Here is a 22,449-nt window from a genome sequence, read left to right as displayed (position 1 = left end):
CCACTAAATTTGTGGTAATCTGTTATGGTAGCCATAGGAAACTAACTTGGGGATCAGGGAATTAGTTTCAGCTCTGACAAGGCTTCACTGTGGTGGTATTTCGGGAAAAACAAAGGGCGGGGGGGGGGGGGGGGGGACAAGAGGCGGGGAAACAGGTGTTGTTGATTAAATCCTTGCTCTGAGCAGCACTGGTGCAAAGTGGCCTTTTATGTGGAAATGCAAAATGTCAAGCCCTACCCCACACCTACTGAACCAGAGTAAGCAGTTTAACAAGATCCCCAGGTGAACTGCATTCTTATTAAAGTTTGAAAAGCACTACGTTGAAGTTATTAAAAACTATTTTAGAATGTGCAGAAATCTTTGATTCTTCTTTTTTGAAACCCAAATTTGCTGGGGGAAAAAATACTCAACCACACCCACAACAAGACAGCTGGCTGCTGTCTGTTACAATGACAAAAGAAATATAAACAATTCAATTACTCTTAAATAATGAAAAGGCCCTTCAGTAAAATCCATTTGCCCCACCTGCAAAGGATTTTCCTTTGACAACTCCCTTTGGTTGAGAGATTTTAAATGTCAAAAGTTTTACACCTTTAAATAAATACTCGAATGCCTGGTATAGTACTCATAGAGCTATATTGTGGGGAACAAAATAATTTCATTCACATAATACATTTTCTTTAATTACTTTAATATAAAAGACAGCAATGTTCCATATTTCACATAATATAAAAAAAAGTTTTAAAACCCTCTAGTAAGTTTTTAAAGAAAATAAATTTATTGAAGAGTAGCAATGACTACAAAATTAATACTACCAAATCATTACTCAAGCCTTTGCATTAATTGTAATATTTGGAGGGTAGGAAGAGAAAATATCAAATAAGAATATGGACACTGAAAAACTCGATTTTACCCAGGCTTTAACTCTTTGCTAAATCTGGTGCATATTAGAATATGTATTCAAGATTGCTGTAAACACATTCAGCCAAAGTCAGCTCGTCACTAATTATACAGTATTGTAAATCATTCGATTTACAAAATTAAAACAAACAACGGCCCAATGAGTCTTTCTAGGTAAAATATCCCAGTAAAAAAAAGAACATTAACAGAATTTGTGATGATGACTAGAACAAGAAAATTAGCATACTCAAGAAAGAAACATAATTATTCAATATAATTTTGTTTGGTTAGATCAATGCAACTCACTCAAGTAAGATGACTGCATTGTGAAGGAAAGGGGTAACATGATCCAAAGGCCTGTTTTAAGTTCTCACCTAATAATCTTCTTTCAATCAACCTGTAAAGTAAAAGCACAGAATCCATACTACAACATAGATTTGAATGATACTACAAAAGTCAAACCATGATCGGCATATTTTTCTTTACAGTGCACAATTTAAGAAAACGTCACAAGAGTATTCACTTTAGAAAATAATGATCTGTGGTACAGTAAAGACAAAACAGGCACCTCCATTATAATTTTTAATAAATAAAAGCACATTAAACAAAAACAAAAAGAAAAGGAATAAAGCAGCACCTGAAGCCTTCAACACTGTAACTAAATGCTGGTACCCGAAGGGTCTAACTGCTTACGTTTTACTAAGAGGCGCAAAAGAAGAGCCAATTTTTGACTTGAACGTTTTAATTCTAGTAGAGGCAAGAGCTTGTCTGGGCTTACAGTCCTGTCACCTGATGCCAAGGAAGAGACCAGTCCTTCAGACGTCCTTATACTTTGGAAAGCAGGCCTGACTCTGGGGCGCTCGCCTTAATTAAATTCTGAATTTCCTTGAATTTTGGATGGTCTTTATCTGCCACCAGCTGTAGCAGAACAGCCTCACTGGTTGTCACTATGATCCCAGTTCGAGCAAGACGCTTAAAAGAAAAAAAAGATAAGGACAAATCAAGAACTAAGCATGACAATGAACAGTATATTACAGAAGCAAAAGCAAGGGTAGGACACAGTTCATTAGCGTCCTCTAGTAAAGCCATGGTCCTTAGTCATACCATCAAATTCACTCATGGAGACAAACCAGAAACCCATTATGATTATTCTCTATATTAGTAATACGGACAAGAAATAAGCAGAAGAAAACACATAGCTAATATTATGATTTATATGTACCAGGGAGGAAAGGAAATCAAGACTATGAATGCACAACAATGATTTTTATTTTTTCTCTATTTCCAAACATGTGACCTACAGCATGTGTGTCCTTCCTGTAAATAAGAAATGACCAGTGGTAGAACACCTTCAAGTGAGGGCACCTGTGTGGCTCAATCAGTTGGGTGTCCAACTTCGGCTCAGGGCATGATCTCACGGTTCATGAGTTCGAGGCCCACATCGGGCTCTGTGCTGACAGCTCAGAGCCTGGAGCCTGCTCCGGATTCTGTGTCTCCCTCTCTCTCTGCCCCTCTCCCACTCACGCTCCGCCCCTCTCTCTTTCTCAAAAATAGATAAATATTAACAAAAAGAAATTTAGAAAATAAAAAAAAAAAAAAGAAGACCTCCAAGCAAGGTCTAGGAATGTGCCCCTGGGATGATGATAACAGAACCACCACCACTGCCACCATCATAAACTTCAGAATTACTAAACACGAGTATAAAATTTAAGGCTGTCTAAAGTTTCACTGACAGGTCAATGAATGTCCTGGCCAAATTGCCCCAGGGGAACCATAATAAAGAACCAAGGACAGAAATCTCAAGGAGGGAAGGAAGAGGGCAAAGAAGACAAAGTCGAGAACAAGGCAAAGAGTGATCGAGAACTGAATGAGAATTCTAGAGTAGAGAGGTACTCTTAGATGTCTCTGTTATCAGAAACTACAGGGAAAAATCTGGCCAACTGCTATTCCAAGAAACATCTACTAAAAGAACCATGGAAGACAGGTGGTTAGAAATAATTCCTAGGCAGGTCAGAAGAAAAGACCTAGATCAGTCACTCCTCATAAAGAAGGAGTCCCATGAAGAGCCAGGACATCCTTGCAGAGTGAAGGTTAATCCTTCAGATGACTGTAGATGCACCTGCCCAATTTTCCCACGGGCAGAGCAACCCCTTCCTTTTTAACCCCAAGGACGCAGCAGGGAGTAGGAGCCATAGCCTACTCTTCAGAAAGCAAGCCTGGACTCAACAGCCAGTGTGGAAGGGCACGCAGAGCAGCTGACAAGAACTCTAAAGAAATGAACCAACAGCAGAGTTACGTAGGGAAGAGGGAGGAAAGACAGCAAGCGTGCTACGCTAGTACTCTTTATGTTGAGACAAATAACCCAGGTAAGTTATCTCTGAGTTTCTTAAAGACTTCTGGAAGCTAATTTCCTCCTCCTTGCCTTTTAGTCAACTTCTGCCTACCATACCAAAACCCTAAGAAATCTCCAGGGCTGTGTGCTAGCTTCGGAAACAAGGGCAGGGGACAAATATGAGACTGGATGCAGCGCAGCTGTGTGAATGTCTTCAGACGCAGCTCCCTCCCTCACTAGCTGGCGGCCCTGCCCAGCCTTCCTCACTGACCAAGGTTCAACCAGCAGACTTTCAAGGATTTGCTCTGAATCCCAATCACATACTTTCAGTGTCCGCAAAACTGCTTTACACTCAAGAGTGCCAACAGAGGTCAGTCCTTGCTTATCTCTCTAGTTCCTTAGTGAGGCAAGAAGGACAGAGAACTGTTTGTTCCCAGATGGAAGGAAGAAATCAGATGACTCCTGAAGAAACCAGCTTTCCCTAGTGCTCTGCTGACCACAATCTGCTTGACCGCAGGCCAACAATCCTCAGTGACGCTGAGGCGGGTCAACGTGGCGGGAATAGGCTGGAATGCTCGAGGCACAGAAACACATATTAGTCAACTGAAACCTACACAGTGTTACTTAGCTCCAAGATGGAGATATGGCCAGTAGTGACTGGACTCAAGACTAATCAAGCCAAGAACCTGTATGAGGGAGGCATGGCTCAGCAATGTGCAAAGCTTTTAGAACAGACTCCCAGACCTTCCCATGGTGCCTGCCAGCCCCAACTGAAAGGTACCTGAGCAGAGAGAGAAAAGCACCAACTTGTCCAGACATAGGCAGGTTCGTGTACAACAACATGAGGTGTGAGAACACCTACAGTACCGGTCCCAAACTCTCTTTCTTTCCTGGATTCAAAAGGGGCAGTTAAAACTGCACATCTTTAATGCACACAGATATATAACTTATTAGGCCTCTGAAATTCATCCCCTACACTTTGCAAAAACAGTCCAAAGAGGCCTCCGAAAAAGAAGTTACTCTGATCCACAAATCTCCAAATGCAAGGGCACAAAGCCATGACAGCTTCAGAGAGGGCAAAGCGCAAAACAAAGACAAAACCCAGTACATTTCCAACCAACATCAACAAACCTCCACAAGTACAAGGGTATCAAGTTCCAGAGAGGGTTTTCTTCTCTTTTATTTTGATTTACCCTACCAATTATTAGTTGAAAGAAACAATGCCTGACAGATGGCCGGTGCTCAAAATATTTTGTCGAATAACCCACATACCACAAACTCTGGCACAGAAGTTTCAGTAATAGTAATTATAAATCATCTTAGTATAATAATCTCAACGGGGAATATGGGGAGTTTCAGGAATTCCTTAGGTAGTTGTGTTCTAAAGGAACAGAGAAGGAAACTGGCCCGACTGCTATTTAGCTTTCAAAGTCACACGTTAAAAGAAAGATACTTAACATTTCTCCCAATAAATGAGGTATAAACTACAACACCTCGAATATAAAATTAAGAAAGACTAAGAGAAAATTGTGCAATGTGGCATGCCTCCTCCATCAACACCTGACCTCATTCTTTTTTAACTTTTCAACCTCCACGCTGCACCCCAAGGCAGTGCTGGGGGCTCTGTCTCTGCCAAAGCCACCCACACCAGATTCTTTCCTTCCCTCCTGAGAACTTCTCACGACTGGTCCCTTCTGGGTATTACAAGCTGATGTAATGCTTCTACGTTTCAGAGAAGACTAACCTCATAGAGACGATTATAAATAATAACAATTTATTTAATAACAATAATAACAAGCAGCTAACCTGTGTTTACTGTTATCAGGCACTACACTAAATGCCATCAACACATTATCTCATTTAACCTGCAGCAAATCCTGCCATGTAGTGGCTATGACTATTTCCATTTCACCAGTAAGAAATCTGAGGCATATGTACTAGCTAAACTGTCCTTGGACACAGATTTACTAAATGTCACAACCTGCATTCAAACCAGTATTATCATCCCTCCAGTGTTTTGACTCCTCATCACTGAGATGAGACTACTTCTGAAAGAATGAGTAAATATCCTGACTATGTTTTTAGTCTGGTGAGAAAACAGAACTGCCAACAAACTTGATAAATGCCATAATATAAAGACATGTCTCAAAAACTAACTTGAATGTATGACAAAAGTCCTTGCAACTTATAAGGAAGTAAGATTTTTTTTTTTTGGATGTTTGTAGTATTCCAAGTTCTGGACCTCGGCCCTCCTAGAGAAGGGATGGCCAACCAGGGCCTTAGAACAACTGCTGTTGCCAATTCCCCAGATGCCTCTGCATCAACCCTCTGCACTGACTTTTCTCCTCTCTTCCCTCTGACTCTTTTTCATTTGCCCTACCTCACCACCCTTGGGCACACTGTGAGCTAATGAAATGATTTAGCAATCCAACAGAGAAAGTGGTTCACAGGCCAGCTTGTGCCCCAACACTGGAGGATCTCAAAAAAAAAAAAAAAACAAACAAAAAACAACAATTTCTATTTCCCGTTCTCAACAGAAATAATCAGTTAAAAAACTTGCCAACTCAATCCACATGGACATTACTCTAAAATTATTACAGAATTAGAATTAAACAAGAGAGAGAAAGAGAACAATCCACAATGTGGAGTGAATGTTTCAAACAATTCTGTGGTAGTTTGCTTCTCAACAGGAAGAGAAAATGCTTACAGAAGACGACTGTTAAGCAACCTTGACAAAACATCACTGATTCCCTGACTATGATCCAACCTGACACGCTGGTGCAGACAGCCAAGAAACAATGTGTCTGAGTGGTGTCCACAGGCAGTGACATACCTCCTAGTCCCAGAGATTCACATGTGAGGAAGCTTAATATAAGCAGAGTCAGTCTTAGGCCCACCACACCCTAGTTTGGGGCTACATCTTGGCTGAGTTAAACCAAGGTGGGCTATTTTTGATTTGCAAATCTCTAAATGGTTCAGACTAAGCTTTCTGGAATACCTCTTAGAAGTTCAAACATCAAACCAAAACAAAGTCCAATGAAAGATGTGCAAGAGCTTTTGGTATCACTAGAACTCCAGACCTCAGGAGACAGAAGATCTAAAACAATATGGTGGCAAGACCTCAAAAGTTGGTCAGCACACGACTCTGGAAGTCAGTGAGTCCGCTATGGTCAGAGTACAACTCAAACTGAAGAGGTAAATGCTTCATTGCTGTGAAGTACTCATTATTCTTCAAATTAATTTGGAAAATTTGACCAATCATTTGTTTGAAACCAGGACAAGTACCTCAAGAGCAAACATCCGGTCCATCATGCTTCTCGATGAGGTGGCATCAGCAACGATATGAACCTCAATACCTCGGCCAACTAGTTCCAGAGCTGTTTGCTGGATGCATACATGAGTCTAGTAGGAAAGTAAAAAATCATACGTAAAAACGTAGTAAAGCATTGTACAAATGTGTGACACCATGATAAAGCAGAAAGAATACTACAGCTCTCACGACCTTGTCCTACACCTAGATTTGCCTCTAACTTGCTAGGTGCTCTTGAAAATAAACAGCATCTCAGGCTTTGGTTTCTTCATTGTAAAGTCAGGAATTGGATTACATCAGGTTTTTTTCACACTGGGAACTTGAACATATTCTTAGAGCTCTGTGAGAATTTTTTTTTTGTTTTTGAAGATTTTCATCTGTCATCTGAATGACCTTCATACGACTGACTACTACCACTCGGTTTTGATGCCACTTGCAGTCGGGTTTATTTCTGAACTCACACTGAGTGCCTAACACAAAGAATGAGTCAGCAGTCCTGCATATTGAGAAACAAGTAGAAAAACTAAGTTGTTACTGGGTACCCAGTAGTAAAGGTAGGCCAAGTTAAAAATAACAAGTGACAAAGGCAAAAAATATCCAGTATACAGCACAAGCAGATGTACTCTATAGATTCCATTTTTGTAAGTACTAACTTGTAACAATTCATTAGCAGAGAATACAGAGTAAAAACATGTCCCAACAATAACTGGGTTATATAAGCAATGAAAGCACATTTCAGTAATACCAGGATGCCAACCTTATGTGCACATGACAAGTGAGCTTTGGAGAATTATCAACTGACATTTCATTAAAATTAGCACTGGAGGACTGTTCAAAGATGATTTTGATTAGGCATGAGGTAGAACAATGATGAATGAGCAAAAAAAGTGCAGAAGTCAGCAACAGTATTTGGCATGACATTAATACAAACAAGCTTACCCTATATTGTCATTATCGAAGTCAAAATACAGAAATATGTAACGTATATCTAAACCCTAGGCTACATCTTAAAGCCTACTGTATAAATCCTACCATCAATACATCATAGGTGTATTAAAGTAACACTATTTGGGCTGCATTGTTTTTACAGTTTTCATAACTTTTAAATTTAATTCAATAGTTGTTTAAATGCTATGAATAAATACATGTATTCCATTCATAGATATCCAAAAAAAGATCAAAAAATCATTTTAATCAGCATTAAGAATCTATGGGTTTTCTGTTCCTTTAAAAAGGTATATAAGCGATCAAGCGTGAAGGACAATGAAATACATGATTTCTATGGTTTTTCTACAGCAAAAACATGACCAGCATGAAATCCTACAACACATAAATAAAAATAACGCCTTTAATAAAAACATGCTCCAAAAGTAGTTAAAAGGAAAGGCGCAACAATCAATCAACCCACATTCAAATTCAATTCCATCCCATAACCAGCAGTATGACCCTAGGCAAGTGGTACAACATCTGTATTTTCGTTTCCTCATCTACATAACAGGGGGAGATGAAAAGTACTTAATTGGCTCAGAAACTCACTGGGGAGTGTTTAATGAATCAACAGATGCAGATCACTGCCTTGCACACAGTCAACACTTAATAAAGGGTGGCTATTTTTCATCATTACTACCGCCTACCACCTAGTCTACCTACAAAACGGCACTGTGGACATATCAAGATTTTACAAATGACATTGTACCCAAAACATAACAACAAGTACTTACTTCTACTCCAAATAACACAACACTCCTGACTCCAGGAATCTCTGCTAACGCTGCTTCTACTTCCGGCAATACCATTGAAAACTTGGTCTTCGGAAGTACCAATTTGACACCTGTTAAATCAATTTCTTGAACAGTGCTTCCAAGACCTTTAGGATACTGTTCTGTTACAATAACTGGAATTCCTAACATCCGGGCCCCTTGTAACTGGAAAAAACAAACAAACAAACAAACAAAGACAATTAGTAATATACAATCTGCATATATATAAATGTATATCATGCTTCTGCAAACTGGAAAAAATAAACAAACAAACATACCAATCTTTGTCCCACACTAATTATATCCCCAAAATATTTGATGGCTGGTCTGAATCGTTCCTGCATATCACAGCAGAAAAACACAGTACTTGAAGGTGTAAGATTTCCCAGGGTGGTGAGCTGAGAAAAGAAGAAAAAAGAATGATTTAGCACTCGTTATACAACGACATTTATTTTCAGTGGAGGTCAATGAAGGAGAAAAGTGTTCCTACTGTTTGACCCAGTAAGTCAATTTCTACCACTATTATCTAAAAGAAATGATTCGAATTACAAAAAAAACAAACAAAAAAAAATTATCCAAAGATGTTCCCTGAATTGCTTTCAATAGTGAAAATTAGAAATACACAAGGACCAACAATACAGAAATGACTACACAAATTTTAACACATTCACATGATAAAACATTTTTTAGAGAACCAAAATAACATATGCAAATAAGTTTTCAAAAAATTTGAGCCATCTACAAAGAAATGCTCATAATCTAATGTTAATTTTAAAAAGAGAGCACAGTTCAATAGTATTTCAATAATGTAAAAATACAAATAGAAGATAGAAGCAAATATAGGAGACTCTTATCAAGAAGAAGAAGCAAATATATGAGTATTAACAAGTAGATACCACTTTTATCTTTAGTGGTATGACTGTTCGAGTGACTTTGTACTTTATTATCTATGTGCTGGTCTGAGGCACTCTGGCATCAACCTTCCTTTGGTGTGAACTCTACAAACATGCAACACCAAGGTCATGGCAGAATGGGTGTGCCATCTGTAATTCGAACATTAGGTACAGGGTTTTCCTACTTTGCCAATAGTCTGATTAAAATAAATATTCAGTCATCTTAAATTATACATTCTACCATTAACTGTTTTAACGGGAGTTAGCAATGTTTTTTTCTTTATGGTTTTCTTATATTCTCCAAATGCTATTTAAAAACCCTTCCCGATAATATTTAAAAATACACACTGGGGTGCCTGAGTGGCTCAAGCATCTGACTCTTGATTTGAGCTCAGGTCATGATCTCACAGTGGCGAGATCGTGCCCCACATTGGTCTCAGCACTGGGGCGTGGAGCCCACTTAAGATTCTCTCTTTCTTTCACCCTCTCCCTCTGCCCCTCCTCCACTCTCTCTCACACGCACTAAATAAGTAAAATAAAAAATAAAAATGCGCACTGCTTTTGTAATTGGAAAAAAACGTTATGATAGTAAACAACTTAAATTTGATGCTGGCAATGCTTACAAGTATGAAAAGTAACAATGAAAATAATCTGTAGCAGAGACTAGAAAACATATATCTAAAAAAACAGAAATCCACTGGGCAATCCACTGGGTGGCTCAGTCAGTTAAGTGTTTGACTCACGATCTCTTCTTTTCAGCTCACGTCATGATCTCACTGTTCATGAGCTCGAGTCCCACGATGGGCTCAGCGCTGACAGTGAGGAGCCTGGTTGGGATTCTCTGCCTCTCCTCTCTCTCTGCCCCAAAAATATATAAAAAAACTTAAAAAAAAAGAACTCCAGGCTTGCTGCTGTCATCAACACACGAAATATCAAGATGCTGTTCTCAGGAATAATTTCTTAGAGTTCAAAAAAGAAATGCAATAAAATGATGCCAAACACATCACCACCGTTAAACAGACAGACATAAAGGTGACACTTGCTTTCTTAAAAAGATTCATCACCATCAGGAAATTAATGAATTAAGGTTAAAAGCAGGCATTAGATCACCAAGCTTTACGTTAATTACTATAGTTGGGCTACAACTTGGGCCCAAGATGGATTTACCAAAAAGTAAAAACCACTGTTGAATATAAGAATTTAATGTCACTCATAGATTCTTCAAGACCCATGCTTCTTTCCTTCCTACCTTCTCTAATTTCAGAGAGCATATATATAAAGGAAGCAGCCCGGTCCTGAATGAACCCATACTCTTCCTCTTACTAGCCACCTCCTAAGCCTCCCCTCTAGCTACCCTGTTTTGCCCTAAAACCACGCATAGATAATAGCTGTTAATAATTTCCTAAAGAAACCCACGTCCCAATCACATGGTGGTGGCTTCCCCACCAGCCTGGCCCTAGACCCTGCCTTAGTGTCAGTGCCCAGGGCAACTTCTCAGGAAACAACTGCTACAGGAATTAAATGAATCATTAAAAGGAATCTTTTATCCTGAGTAGTATGACTGTTCTAGTAACTTTGTACTTTATTATCTATGTGCTGGTCTGAGGCACTCTGGCATCAACCTTCCTTTGGTATGAACTCTACAGACATGCAACACCAAGGTCATGGCAGAACGGGTGTGCCATCTGTAATTCTAACATCAGGTACAGGGTTTTCCTATTTTGCCAATAGAGTCTGATTAAAATAAATATTCAGTCATCTTAAATTATACATTCTATCTTTAACTGTTTGCTTACTTCAATTTTAATGCAGGTGTCATACCTCCATTTTGGTCCTTTTCCAAAGCAGTATGATGTATACAGAGGTACTCAGGACACAATTTTAAAAACCAATCACTATATATGAATATGTACTTTAAATTCTCAGTAAAAATTAAATTTTGGCTAAAAGGGCTCAAAATCCAAGTGGGTCCCTAGTCATCCACAATGTGTTTAGGGCACACTACAAAATGCAGCTGACCCACAACTGGTCTGCTTCAGATTACAGCAATGCTACTCAGCCATTCTCGCCACTCCACGGCTATGAGAGCAGGAAGCAGGCAAAGTAAACGGGGAAAGGCTTACGTGTGCTGGATGGACACACACTATCATCCTTACAGCTCATACCTGCTGTATTTTCAGCCCATGGATCTCATCTCAGATAATGGACAAACTCTGTATACATTCCTAACACGGTTAGTTGTGCGGACTCTAAATTCACAAAAGGTTATAAACGGCAAACCAGAAAGGAAACTGCTGGAGACAGGCAAACTGGTATCAGCAAGAAATGATAGATGACAGAGAAAAGATTCAAAATACAATAAAAGCAGATCACAATTCAACTAGTTCCACACTCTAGCCTTCTAGTGGAGGAGTAACAGTATGTACATAACGTATAAACTGGGACAAGATCATTTTAGAGCACGCTCAACTCAGAGAATGTTAAATTATGTAATACCCCAGGACCACAATACTAAAATGGTCAAAATACTCAATACTGGGATATTGAAAGGAATAAAACCTTCCCTACCCAGAAATCCTAAATATTGAGAGTTGTGGTCTCCTGGGGTTTCTGTTACCTGGTGCTTCCCTCTATCTCCTTTCAGACTGTGAGGTATCCTGTTCCAGGCAAGGAACCACATCAGATATATGTCATAGTCGTCAAAGACTGGGGACGTAAGAAAATGCAGCCATAAAATCCTCACCACCTTGCAAAACCCTTCTAGTATAGGAACTTACCTGCAGGCCTTCAGCAAACACAGAGAGAAACCACAGAGATAATGGCAAGGCACATTACTATGCAGCGATGATTTGATTATAACTTAGTTAATGAAAAATGCCCGGATAGCCTTCTCCAAGCAAGTCAGACTTTAACTCCTGACACCCCCTAGGACATGGTCTGCACCAAGTAACTTGCTTCCTCAAAGTAGAATATAGAGGGAGTATGGTGACTTTGTAGTGGAAAAACCTGGTAGACATTGCCTCAGCCAGGTGATCAAAACAGATAATCTGTGAGGTCACATTGATAGTATATAAGATAAAATGTGATGACAACAACCTTCATGATCTGGCTCTCAAAATCCCAAAACCCCATGTTTAGCATTAGAAAAACATCAGATAAACCAAAACTGAGGTACATTCTACCAAAATATCTGACCAGTATGCCTCAAAATTGTCAATGACATCAAAAACAGTACAAGTCTGAAAAACTTTCATAGCCCAGGGGACCTCGGAAGACATGACCACTAAATAATTAGAATCCAGGAATGGATCGTGGAAGAGAATTTGCAGGCTAGCAAATTAAAAGTGGTCTTGACCAAATGCCATCCCAAGCAAAATACAACTACAGATCGATGCATATTCAGGAATCATGAAAAACTCACATATAAAAATATATGGATGTATACATACACACCTTCATATATCTATATATCTAGAAAACAACCCTGTATATACACATACAGGTAATACATATTCCAATAAATATTTAAATACAAAAAATTGATTGGAGCCAGTAGCTTCCCCAACAAAAAAGTGTTCCAATATAAACTGGTGACCACTTTCTTAAGAACCGTCATAGCTGTTATTTGACCTTAGATTTCAAAGACAAAAAACTTTTCATCCCCAAGTACATTATAACCATTAACATGACACTATTTTCCCCTCTTCTAGTGAAAATGTGTTCTGACATTTTCTCACAATGGCTGTACATCTGCAAGGAACCTGTACCTCCCATGCTGAGTGCTTCACGTTACTCAGGGCAGACACATATGGGGAGGCTGGCCTTGCTCAGGGATGCTCTGTGTACCAGTTCTGTTCTTCCGTAAAAGTAATACATGGTGTTATATGTTAAATTGTGTCCCTCAAAATGCATATGGTGAATTCGTAACCCCCAGTACCTCAAAGAGTGACTTTATTTGGAAAGAGAATCACTGAAAATCTAGTCAAGATGAGGTCATAATGGAGAAGGGTGAGTGCCTAATCCAACACGACCAGTCTCCTTATAAAAAGGGGAAATTTGGACGGAGAAGGCCTTGTGAAATTGAAGGCAGAGATTAAGGTAATGGGTCTATAAGCCAAGCAATGCTAAAGACTGCCAGCAAACCACCAAGAGCCAGGAAAGAAACATGGAACAGATTCTCCCTCACAGCCCTCAAAAGGAGTCAGCCCTGATCACTAGCCTCCAGGACTGTGCAGAAACAGATTTCTGTCGTATAAGCCACTCAGTTTGTGACACTTTGTTACAGCAGCCTTCCAGAGCGAACTACTACAGTGTGTAAACTGTGTACCTTTAGGAATGATTAAAGTTTGGAATTGTAGTGGCTCCTGGGTGGCTCAGTCAGTTGAGCATCTGACTCTTGATTTCGCCTCAGGTCATGATCCCATGGTCGTGGGATTGAGCTCCACCTCAGGCTCTTTGCTGAGCAAGGAGCCTGCTTGAGATTCTATTCTCTCTCTCTGCCTCTCTCACCTGTTCTCTCAAAAAAAAAAAAAAAAAAAAAGTTTGGAATTGTAAATATGATGTGTTCAAAATTGTAGGAGTCTATTACAGTCACAAGATAGGCATGAATGATGTGCTTGGGAGAGAGTCCAAAGGGGTACAGGGTATCATTATTTCACTGAGAAGTGTTTCCAAGCAAATGTGATTACCACAGTAACAGTAAGGCCTTGCTCGAGGACTGACTCCCTGAAAACAGATTTCAGCGATGTGATCCCCCTGGGGTTACAAGGCTCCCTACACCACAGAGCTGTGGGCGTTGGAATCTGAGACCAAATCTCAATTTCACTGAACTCAATTACGTGAAATGGGACAAATCATTAACATTTTCAAACAGCAGTTTCTTAATAAAGCAACCAAACAGCATTTCCCTCAGAGGGCTACGTCAAGGATCCAATGAGCTGCATGTAATCAATCAAAAAATGCATAGTTTCCACTCTGAAACACAGAGTGTCATGAACACAGATATTTACAGGTAGCCTCCGGGGCGGGGGGGGGGGGGGGGGTGGATATACAATGCTTTGGGCAGTAATCCAAAGCATTAAATGTTAACTTTTTTGAACGTGACACACACAACCCCACTGAACCAATGGAGTAGAGGCAAACCACACCCTCAAGATCCAGCTGTTTCCCCTCAGCGCCCTGACACTGGTCACCTCCCAGAGATCTGTCAGGCCTGCTTCTCCACTGTTTCTCATCATTATCATTTTCCTGCTCCTCCTACATGCTCCCACGGTCAAGGTTTCGTTATCAAACATTGCCACCTTCAAACCAGCAAGCCCAAGGGGGTACAGCTTCTTTTCCCTCTTCTTTCCAAACCCTGCCTTCTCTCCCTTCCCACCACAAACCCTGGGGTCTCTTCTAGCTAAAAATGTCCATGCCCCCTGTTAAAAACAGTAACAGTAGCAACAAACCTCCAAGAAAGCGAAAGCTGGAGTCAAATCCCCTCCCAATTAACCATCTCAGGAAAGGTCAAAATAACCTTCCCAGGGGAAGCCCTTATCTTCTGCCCACACAAAGCTGCCAGAGCCTTCCCTCATATGTACGGAGGCAAAATGGCGTCACTGGCATCCTCCCTAAAATGTCCATTTCTTCCTCCCTTCTGTTTGGGCTCTGCTTTCCCTGGTGACAAGCTGGAAAATAAAGTGGTGGTTATATGGTATCAAATTTACAGGTATTTCCAGGGTTGAATGTTTCAATTAGTTAAAAATTGGGAAACACCTTTCAAAAAATTAAAAACTGGAAGTTATAAAAATGACCTAAATTCCCACCGTATAATCCTTTCATTTACATTTCTTCTTCTGTGTCTCAAAATTCCTCAGACTTCAAGCATTCCGACAAAGCAGAAGACACATAAACCATGCTTGAAACATGAGCAGTCTGCAGCTACCTGAGCTGTCAACGGACACTCGGTCATTTTGACAGAGTGTTTCAGAGAAGACACGCAAAGGTCCAACACTGGCAACGGCAGTCTCAAAGATCAGTCCCCACAGAATTGCTTAACCAACCAGGGTGCAGACAGTATGGCACAAGCGACCACTGTGTTTTACAAGGTCAGTAGCAGTAGCAGTCAGAACAAGCATGAAAGCAAAGTCACAACCCTATGTAAATTGAGAATAAATTCTAGAATATACAGTATGTGAGCCAGGGCCCTCGAGGCTCTAAGGTCTATGTTCAGGAAGAAAAAATAACAAGTTACATTATTTAAGCAGTACATTTGGCCAAATTTATGCTCTCTATCCCTGCTTCTGGGAGAAGGGGCCTGCCATGCCCAGTAGCAGCACCTCAATGATGGGCCATCTTGAGCCTTCCTAAGCGACAGGCATCGATAACAAAGAGCAATGAACACCAGCAAAGCAAATGATATTACAAGCTCAAGTTTGTGGCCGGTTGCTATTCAGCGTGATGCTTTCATTAAGCACAAAAAGAAAAGATGAATGCTATAGGCAGCTAAAAGGAAGGCCCTTCCCAGCTCTGCCAGCTCCACCATCACCTTGGAGTCTTGGGCAATTTCCCATCTGTTCTGCTCTTTTGCAAAGTGAGAGTTACGTTATCAGGTAAGGAACAAGAACTGGGTCTTATCCATGTTTGCTTTCATTGTGCCGGGCACTTAACGCTGCCACTCAAATGTTGGTGTCATGAACTCTATGGTCTCATTTAGCTACAAAATGTCCATGTCTTTAGATTCCTAAAACCTAAAGGTTCCTAAAACCAGCTAGGTTCCAAAACCATGTAATAAAGCGTTCATGAAAAGAAATAGCTTCCCCTTCACTTCTCTAAGTATACTCAGACATAAATACACAAAAACAGGCTTCAGAATAGGTTTATGGATATATATGAGGTGTGTGTCCTTCCACATTATTTTTAGGCTAAGGGAGGCACCCAGCGGAACAAGTCAAAGTGATGAGTACTAAAATGAGATAATATAAAAGAAAAAGATTTTTTACAACTTTGAAATATATGAAGTATTATATAACAGAGGCTTAGGAATTCTTGGACTATTTAGTGAAGTATAAATAACATTTTTAACAAGATGGAACAGAATACTGCTATTATTATAATTTTTATTTTAAACATCATCACCAAAAAAATTGTTATCTTCTGTACCAAGCAAAATACTTCAAAAGCCACAAGTGACCTAAATTATATAATGCCTTTTGAGAATGTATAGGATGTTTCTGGTATACACATGTTTAATTAAAAAGAGTTGGCATACCTGGGCATTGAATTTTTCAAAATAAAAAATCTTATCTTGGGCAGGCGGGTGGGGGGGAAGACTTACAGATGTGGGGTGGGCAGTCCCTGATTCAGCATAACATCTTATCAGGGAACTGCCCACCCTCCCTCCCAACCACTACAGGAAATGCATCACAAAGAAGTCTGCATCCTCAGGATAGCTCCATATCTCCTCAGTTAGCATTTGGATTCTGGCCTTTATTAATGGATTTGTCAAAGGGGCATCCAACTTCTTGGGTATTTTGGCAGCAATTATCTAAATACACTGACAAAGAAGGTTGCAAAGAGGTGTCAGCCACGAAAACTCTTGAAGACATAAAAATGGGGGTGTAGTAAACACCTACAAACCACAATTCCCAGCATGGACACCAGGGCAAATTCTGGGGGATCAGAGATATCCCTTTAGGATCTCCAGGAATAGACAATGGAATCTCACTGCCTTTGTCCTGTGAACCTAAGAAATTTATCCAAGTAAAAAGTACCTGCTTTGGAAGCTTCTGGCATGGGTGCTGGTGTGACAGGAAACAAGACCAATTCTGCAGCCGAATACAGCTGGAAAAAACGAATCTAGAGAATAATCTTAAGAATATGACATTTGAATATTAAAATGCCTTCTAAGCCTGAATCCCACATTTCAGTTTGGTCTTCGGAAGAAATAGCTTATCAGTTTCTCAACTAAAGAAAAAAAAATGTGGACAGTGTAGTATTTAAAATATACCTTACGTTCTTTCTTTTCAACAATATAAATCCTCCAGTTAATCTTCTGAGAGTAAAAAGGACAGGAGACAAACCCGCACAGTATTACGGCACAGCTTCAAAAAAAAAAATTTAAAGCTATAAAATAATCCTCAGGTGCATCAACTTTCTCAAGCCAGAAAATCGTGGTCTAGGAAAAGTTGGGTAATTAACAAGGTATTACAGTCCTAGAGTCAAATGACTTTTTCAACGTAGGCGACGCATATATAATCAACAGATTCAATAGCCGGATACCAGGAAAAGGCTACGCAAAGGGTTATTTCACTTAAGGTTAGGGGAAGCTTAAGCTCAAGAAACTGAAAGCTGGGGAGACGGGGGGAAAGGTCTAACTCCTGAAGTTTGTGTTTCCGCAAGTGGTAAACACAACTCCGGGTAACCCTAAGGCCAATACTCCGCATCAACTCTTTACCCCATTCGGCATGAGCCCAAAATAAAATCACAGCTAGTACCGCACAGCCCTTAGGTTACGCAGGCGGCTGGACGTGCTCCAGGCACACAAAGCTGATGCGGGAGATCGAGGACCACACACGTGGGGGCGTTCGCTCGCGCCGCGACCCGCTGGGAGGCCCCCGCCCCCGCCTCGGGGGCGGACAGCTGCTGACCGTCACCTTCCTACTGGCCCATTCTCTGGGCCGTCCCCGAGGACTGCGATCGCCCCACCGCCCTTCCAAGCCGGCGAGGCGCGCAGGGCCCGGCGCCAGGGCGGCGCGGGGCACCTGAGGAGCGCGGCGGGGGCGGAGACAGAGACGCACGGGGACCGGGAGAAGCGGCTGGGCGCGCGGCCCTCCGGCGGGACCCACCTGGATCTGCAGCGGCACGAGGCGCACCTTGCAGCGCTCGCTCACCGCGAAGCCCTTGGGCAGGTCCACGTACTGACCCCACTCTTCCGCGAAGAGCTGCACTACGAATTTGCGGTGCATGTCGATCTGGTCGCCGTACAGGCTGAGGAACTTCTGGATGAGCAGCTCGTAGCCCGCGCCGTGCGGCACGGACGAGGGCCGCGCGAAGACCGAGAAGCAGAAGAGCACGGGGACCGTGCCCGACGGCGCCCCCGCGCCGCCGCTGTTGGGGAGCGCCGGGACAGCCAGCTCTGCCGCCGCCATGTTCCCCCGAGCGTCTGCCTGCTCCGAGGCCAGCGAGGCGCAGACAGGGCCGGCCGCCGGGGCCCCGCCTCCCCGCGCCGCCCGCTTGCTCTGGAAGGCGAAGGGGCGGGCCCTGGCGGCCGCGGCTCGCGCGCCCTCCTCCGCCCCTCAGGGGGCGGACCGCGACTGAGGGCTGGGCGGTGGGGCCTGGGTGAAGGCGCTAGCTAGCGCCTGCGCCCGCTGCCGGGACCGCCCCCTCCAACCCGGACTTGTCTCGGCCGCCCGGCTGCCCGGCTGCGGGTCTAGTGCGCGGAGGAGGTTTGTGGCCCCCCTACTGCCCTCGCGCCCCGCCCACCTTCCAATGAGCGCAGTTCGCGCGGAGTTTACGTGGGACCCAGGGCTGCCCGGCTGAATCTGCTGGGACGCGTTACCTGTTGGCCTTGTGCAGAGGGTTGCAGTCTTTCCTCCTCGAGGCTGGCAGCAGTAATCGCAAAACCTGTAGGTCTGGCTGATAGCCTAAGAAGAACCGCAGGACTGTAATGTTTCCAGAGGGCCACCCGAGGCTCAAAATTTCATATTTTTTCAGTCTCATGGAATACAGTATCTCTAGCAATGAATCTGAGATCTTGGCTTCCCTTTATCTCACCTCAATTTCAGGAAGAACTTGGATTGGGGATGGCACTTGGATGGGAGTAAAAATCGAGACATTATATTCAAACTGAGGGTTTGTTTTTCAGTAAAGTGGATCACCTGCAAATAAAATAATCCTCTGCCTTATGAACACTGTCAAGCACTGTATACAATGAACCGGAATTAGAGAAGCATATACTATGAACTAAGTTTCCTTAACACCAGGTCCTGGGAAAATAGGATCAAGAGTCTAAACATTTTTTAGATAGTAGGGGTTTCCTCTTCTTAGAAGGTAATATTTTTTTTTAATTTTTTAATGTTTATTTTTGAGAGAGAGCACGCATGCAGCAGGGGAGGGACAGAGAGAGAGAGGGAGACACAGAAACTGAAGCAGGCTTCAGCTCTGAGCTGTCAGCACAGCACAGAGCCCCACAATGGGATCAAACTCACAAACCATGAGATCATTACCTGAGTGGAAGTTGGGTGCTTAACTGACCGAGCCACCCAGGTGCCCCTGAAGGTAGTAACTTTTAAGTCAGGGTTTCTCAACTGGAACTGTTGATATTTGGAAGGCATACTACTTTTTCATGGGGGAGAGTTGGTGGGAAGGGGGGCTGTGGGGAAGCAGTACCTCCTGTATATTTGTAGGATGTTTAGCAGCATCCCTGGCCTCTACCGAGTAGATGCCGGTACTCCTGGCTCCTTCCGGGTATTCATAATCAAAAGTGTTTCTAGATATTGCCAAATATCCCCCAGGGGGCAGATTTGCTTCCGATTGAGAACTACTGCTTTCAAATAATGCTAAGACCATCATTTGGCCTTTATTGCTTACTTATGCCGAAACCACTAAAAATAATGTGTTTTCTGGTTTCTCTTCAAACTTTGGGAGATTCCATTAAAAACTCTTATTATCTGAACCTGTCAAACCCAAAATAATGTTTTGGCAGCTATTACTCCATTGAAAGGTCTTCCATATGCAGATGTGAAAATCTATGCTAATAAGAGTGACAGTTGCAAAGCTCCACTGATGCCCTAGGAAAAGATAAGGAAAAGATAATTTGCAATTAAAAGCTAAATGCGAAAGCCAGAGGCCTATTTGGTAGCATTGAAAGAGGCTCTTAATTCCTGCAGTAGGAAGGCAGGGAATGCTCAGGACCAAGAGTAGGAGTTAATATTAAACGTAACAGAGCTCTAAAGAAGGTTAAACTCTTATTAAACATTACATATTTTCTATGCCAAAGCCAGAGCCCTCGTTGGAAACTGGACCATGACACATGGGATAGGGTTGATGATGCTCAAAATCATGAGTCCTCAGATTCCTTAATGACACATTCCTCCATTTTATTTATTTATTTATTTTGAAGACAGTGCAGAGGCTTTTCCTTAACAAGATGTGAACTCCCACCAGGATTTCCCTACCATCTTTTCTCCTGGTACTTAGGCCCATAACATAGCCTTAAGTAACAGCAAAACTAGGCCACAGATATACTGGGCCTAATAAGGAAGGAAAGGGACCATATCCCAAAGCAATAAGAGAATCCAAAGGAAGAGCTGAGAGATTCTCTGTAACACTGGACTACGAGGACATGTGATCAAAGATGTAGAGCAAAAATGTTATCAGTTAAGAAACACTCTACCAGCATATAAGTTTTAACACTATGGTAAAGCTTTGGAGAGATAGACTGAACACAGTGCATATAGGGTAGCTCCTACATGAGCCATACATGTACCTTTTCAACCCAAAGCTATGTTAACTGTTTTTCCCTCTGTCATAATACAGAGACAAACTGGCAGAACATCACATTTGTCCACTGTATTGTATCATCCTGTTAATTGGACAAAATGAACAAAAAGTAACTATTTGTGGAAGTCCTTGGTAAGACACAAGAACTCCAGAAGAGAGAGAACCTCTGAGAAGTTTTAGGGGCCCACAACAAGGAGATATGGGATGGTGACATGAAAATGTTTATATGGGAAGGAGCACCAAGTGTGACAATTTTCATGTTGCATGGTAATGCTCACTCAAGAGGATCCACTATAGAAGAGACACTATACCAGCAAGTGGATAGCCAGAATACAAAAAGGACTCTTTTTTTTAATGTTTTTATTTTTGAGACAGCGACAGAGTATGAGCAGGGGAGGGACAGAGAAAGAGGGAGACACAGAATCCGAAGCAGGCTCCAGGCTCTGAGCTGTCAACACAGAGCCCAACACAGGGCTTGACCTAACAAACCCTGAGATCATGACCTGAGCTGAAGTCAGACATTTAACCTACTAACCACCCAGCAGCCCAAAAAGGACTCTTTCTAATGAGTGATGAAAAGATGACCCAGTTGGGGTGCCTGGGTGGCTCAGTTGGTTAAGCCTCAACCCTTAATTTTGTCTCAGGTCATAATCTCATGGTTTATGAGATTGAGCCACTCGTCAGGCTCTGCACTGACAGTGTGGAGTCTGCTTAGGATTTTCTCTCTCCCTCTCTGCCTCTCTCTCTGTCAAAATAAATAAATAAACATTAAGAAAAAAAGACAACCCAATTAAAGTGGGAGGAAAGACTTGAACAAGCACTTGATAGAAATAGATGAACAATTGGGGTTCCTTGGGTGACTGAATCAGTTAAGCATCTGACTTTAGCTCTTGTCATGATCTCATGGTTCGTGGGTTCAAGCCCCACATTGGTCTTTGTGCTGACAGCTCAGAGCCTGGAGCCTGCTTCAAATTCTTTGTCTCCCTCTCTCTCTGTTCCTCCCTCACTCATTCTCTCTCTCTCTCTCTCTCTCTCTCTGTTTCTCTCTCTGTCTCAAAAATAAATAAACATTGAAAAAAAGAAAGAAATAGATGAACAAATATCCAACAAGGACATGAGAAAGTGCTTAATGTCACTACTTGTCAGGAAAATCCAAATTTAATCAACATAAAAATAGTATCTAACATGCACTAAAATAGTTAAAATTAAAAAGACAATAAGAACAATACAGAACTAGAATTTTTATACATTGCAGTAGGTATGTAAAATGGCAAAACCCATTTTGGAAAAATTGATATTGTAGCTATTTACATAGTTCAACATACATCTATTCTTCATCCACAAAATCTCAATCCAAAGTATTTATGCAAGAGACATGAAAACCTATGTCCACAAACACTTATACACAAATATTTATGGAAGCTCCACTTATGATACCCAGAAACCAGAAATAACCCAAATTCCAGTGAGGTTTGATAAACTGTTGGTGATACATTCCCACAGTAGAACACCACAAGAAATAAAAAAGAATGAATATCTGATACACAGAACAACATAAGTCAATCTGAAAAAACAACCACAAAAGCAAACACAGACTGTGTCTGAAGCCAGACACAAAAGAGTATATATTGTGTGATTCCATTCAAGTGAAGTTCCAAAAACAATAAAACTAATCTCTGGTTCTCAGAGATTAGAAATCAGAACAATGGTAGCCTATGGAGAGATTGCAAGGATTGGAAGGGGGTCACAAGATTTTGTGTTGGTGGAAAT

General features: G+C 41.6%; 1 protein-coding gene across 1 annotated transcript; it reads right to left on the bottom strand.

The window, feature by feature from the left end:
- Nucleotides 1-755: 755 nt before the first annotated feature.
- ISOC1 (isochorismatase domain containing 1) lies at nt 756-18,699 on the bottom strand. The gene is made up of 5 exons (XM_042983358.1): nt 18,024-18,699; nt 8,581-8,700; nt 8,264-8,467; nt 6,518-6,634; nt 756-1,872 (listed from the first exon to the last, which is right to left on the bottom strand). Exons 1-5 carry the CDS (start codon nt 18,324-18,326, stop codon nt 1,726-1,728), a joined length of 891 nt encoding a protein of 296 aa, XP_042839292.1. The 5' UTR covers nt 18,327-18,699; the 3' UTR covers nt 756-1,725.
- Nucleotides 18,700-22,449: the final 3,750 nt, after the last annotated feature.

Source organism: Panthera tigris, chromosome A1, assembly GCF_018350195.1.
Source record: "Panthera tigris isolate Pti1 chromosome A1, P.tigris_Pti1_mat1.1, whole genome shotgun sequence".
Lineage (NCBI taxonomy): Eukaryota > Metazoa > Chordata > Mammalia > Carnivora > Felidae > Panthera > Panthera tigris.
Note: the sequence above shows the minus strand (reverse complement) of the source record. Positions and strands in the feature narration are given on the sequence as shown.

Bases quoted from the DNA above. Each gene is read 5' to 3' on its own strand.
- ISOC1 (XM_042983358.1), bottom strand. From the start codon at position 18,326: ATGGCGGCGGCAGAGCTGGCTGTCCCGGCGCTCCCCAACAGCGGCGGC. The intron at 8,701-18,023 runs GTGGGTCCCGCC...TTCTTTTCTCAG, and splicing joins TCGTGCCGCTGCAGATCCAG to CTCACCACCCTGGGAAATCT. The intron at 1,873-6,517 runs GTACTTGTCCTG...TTTTCTTTTAAG, and splicing joins ACCGGATGTTTGCTCTTGAG to CGTCTTGCTCGAACTGGGAT.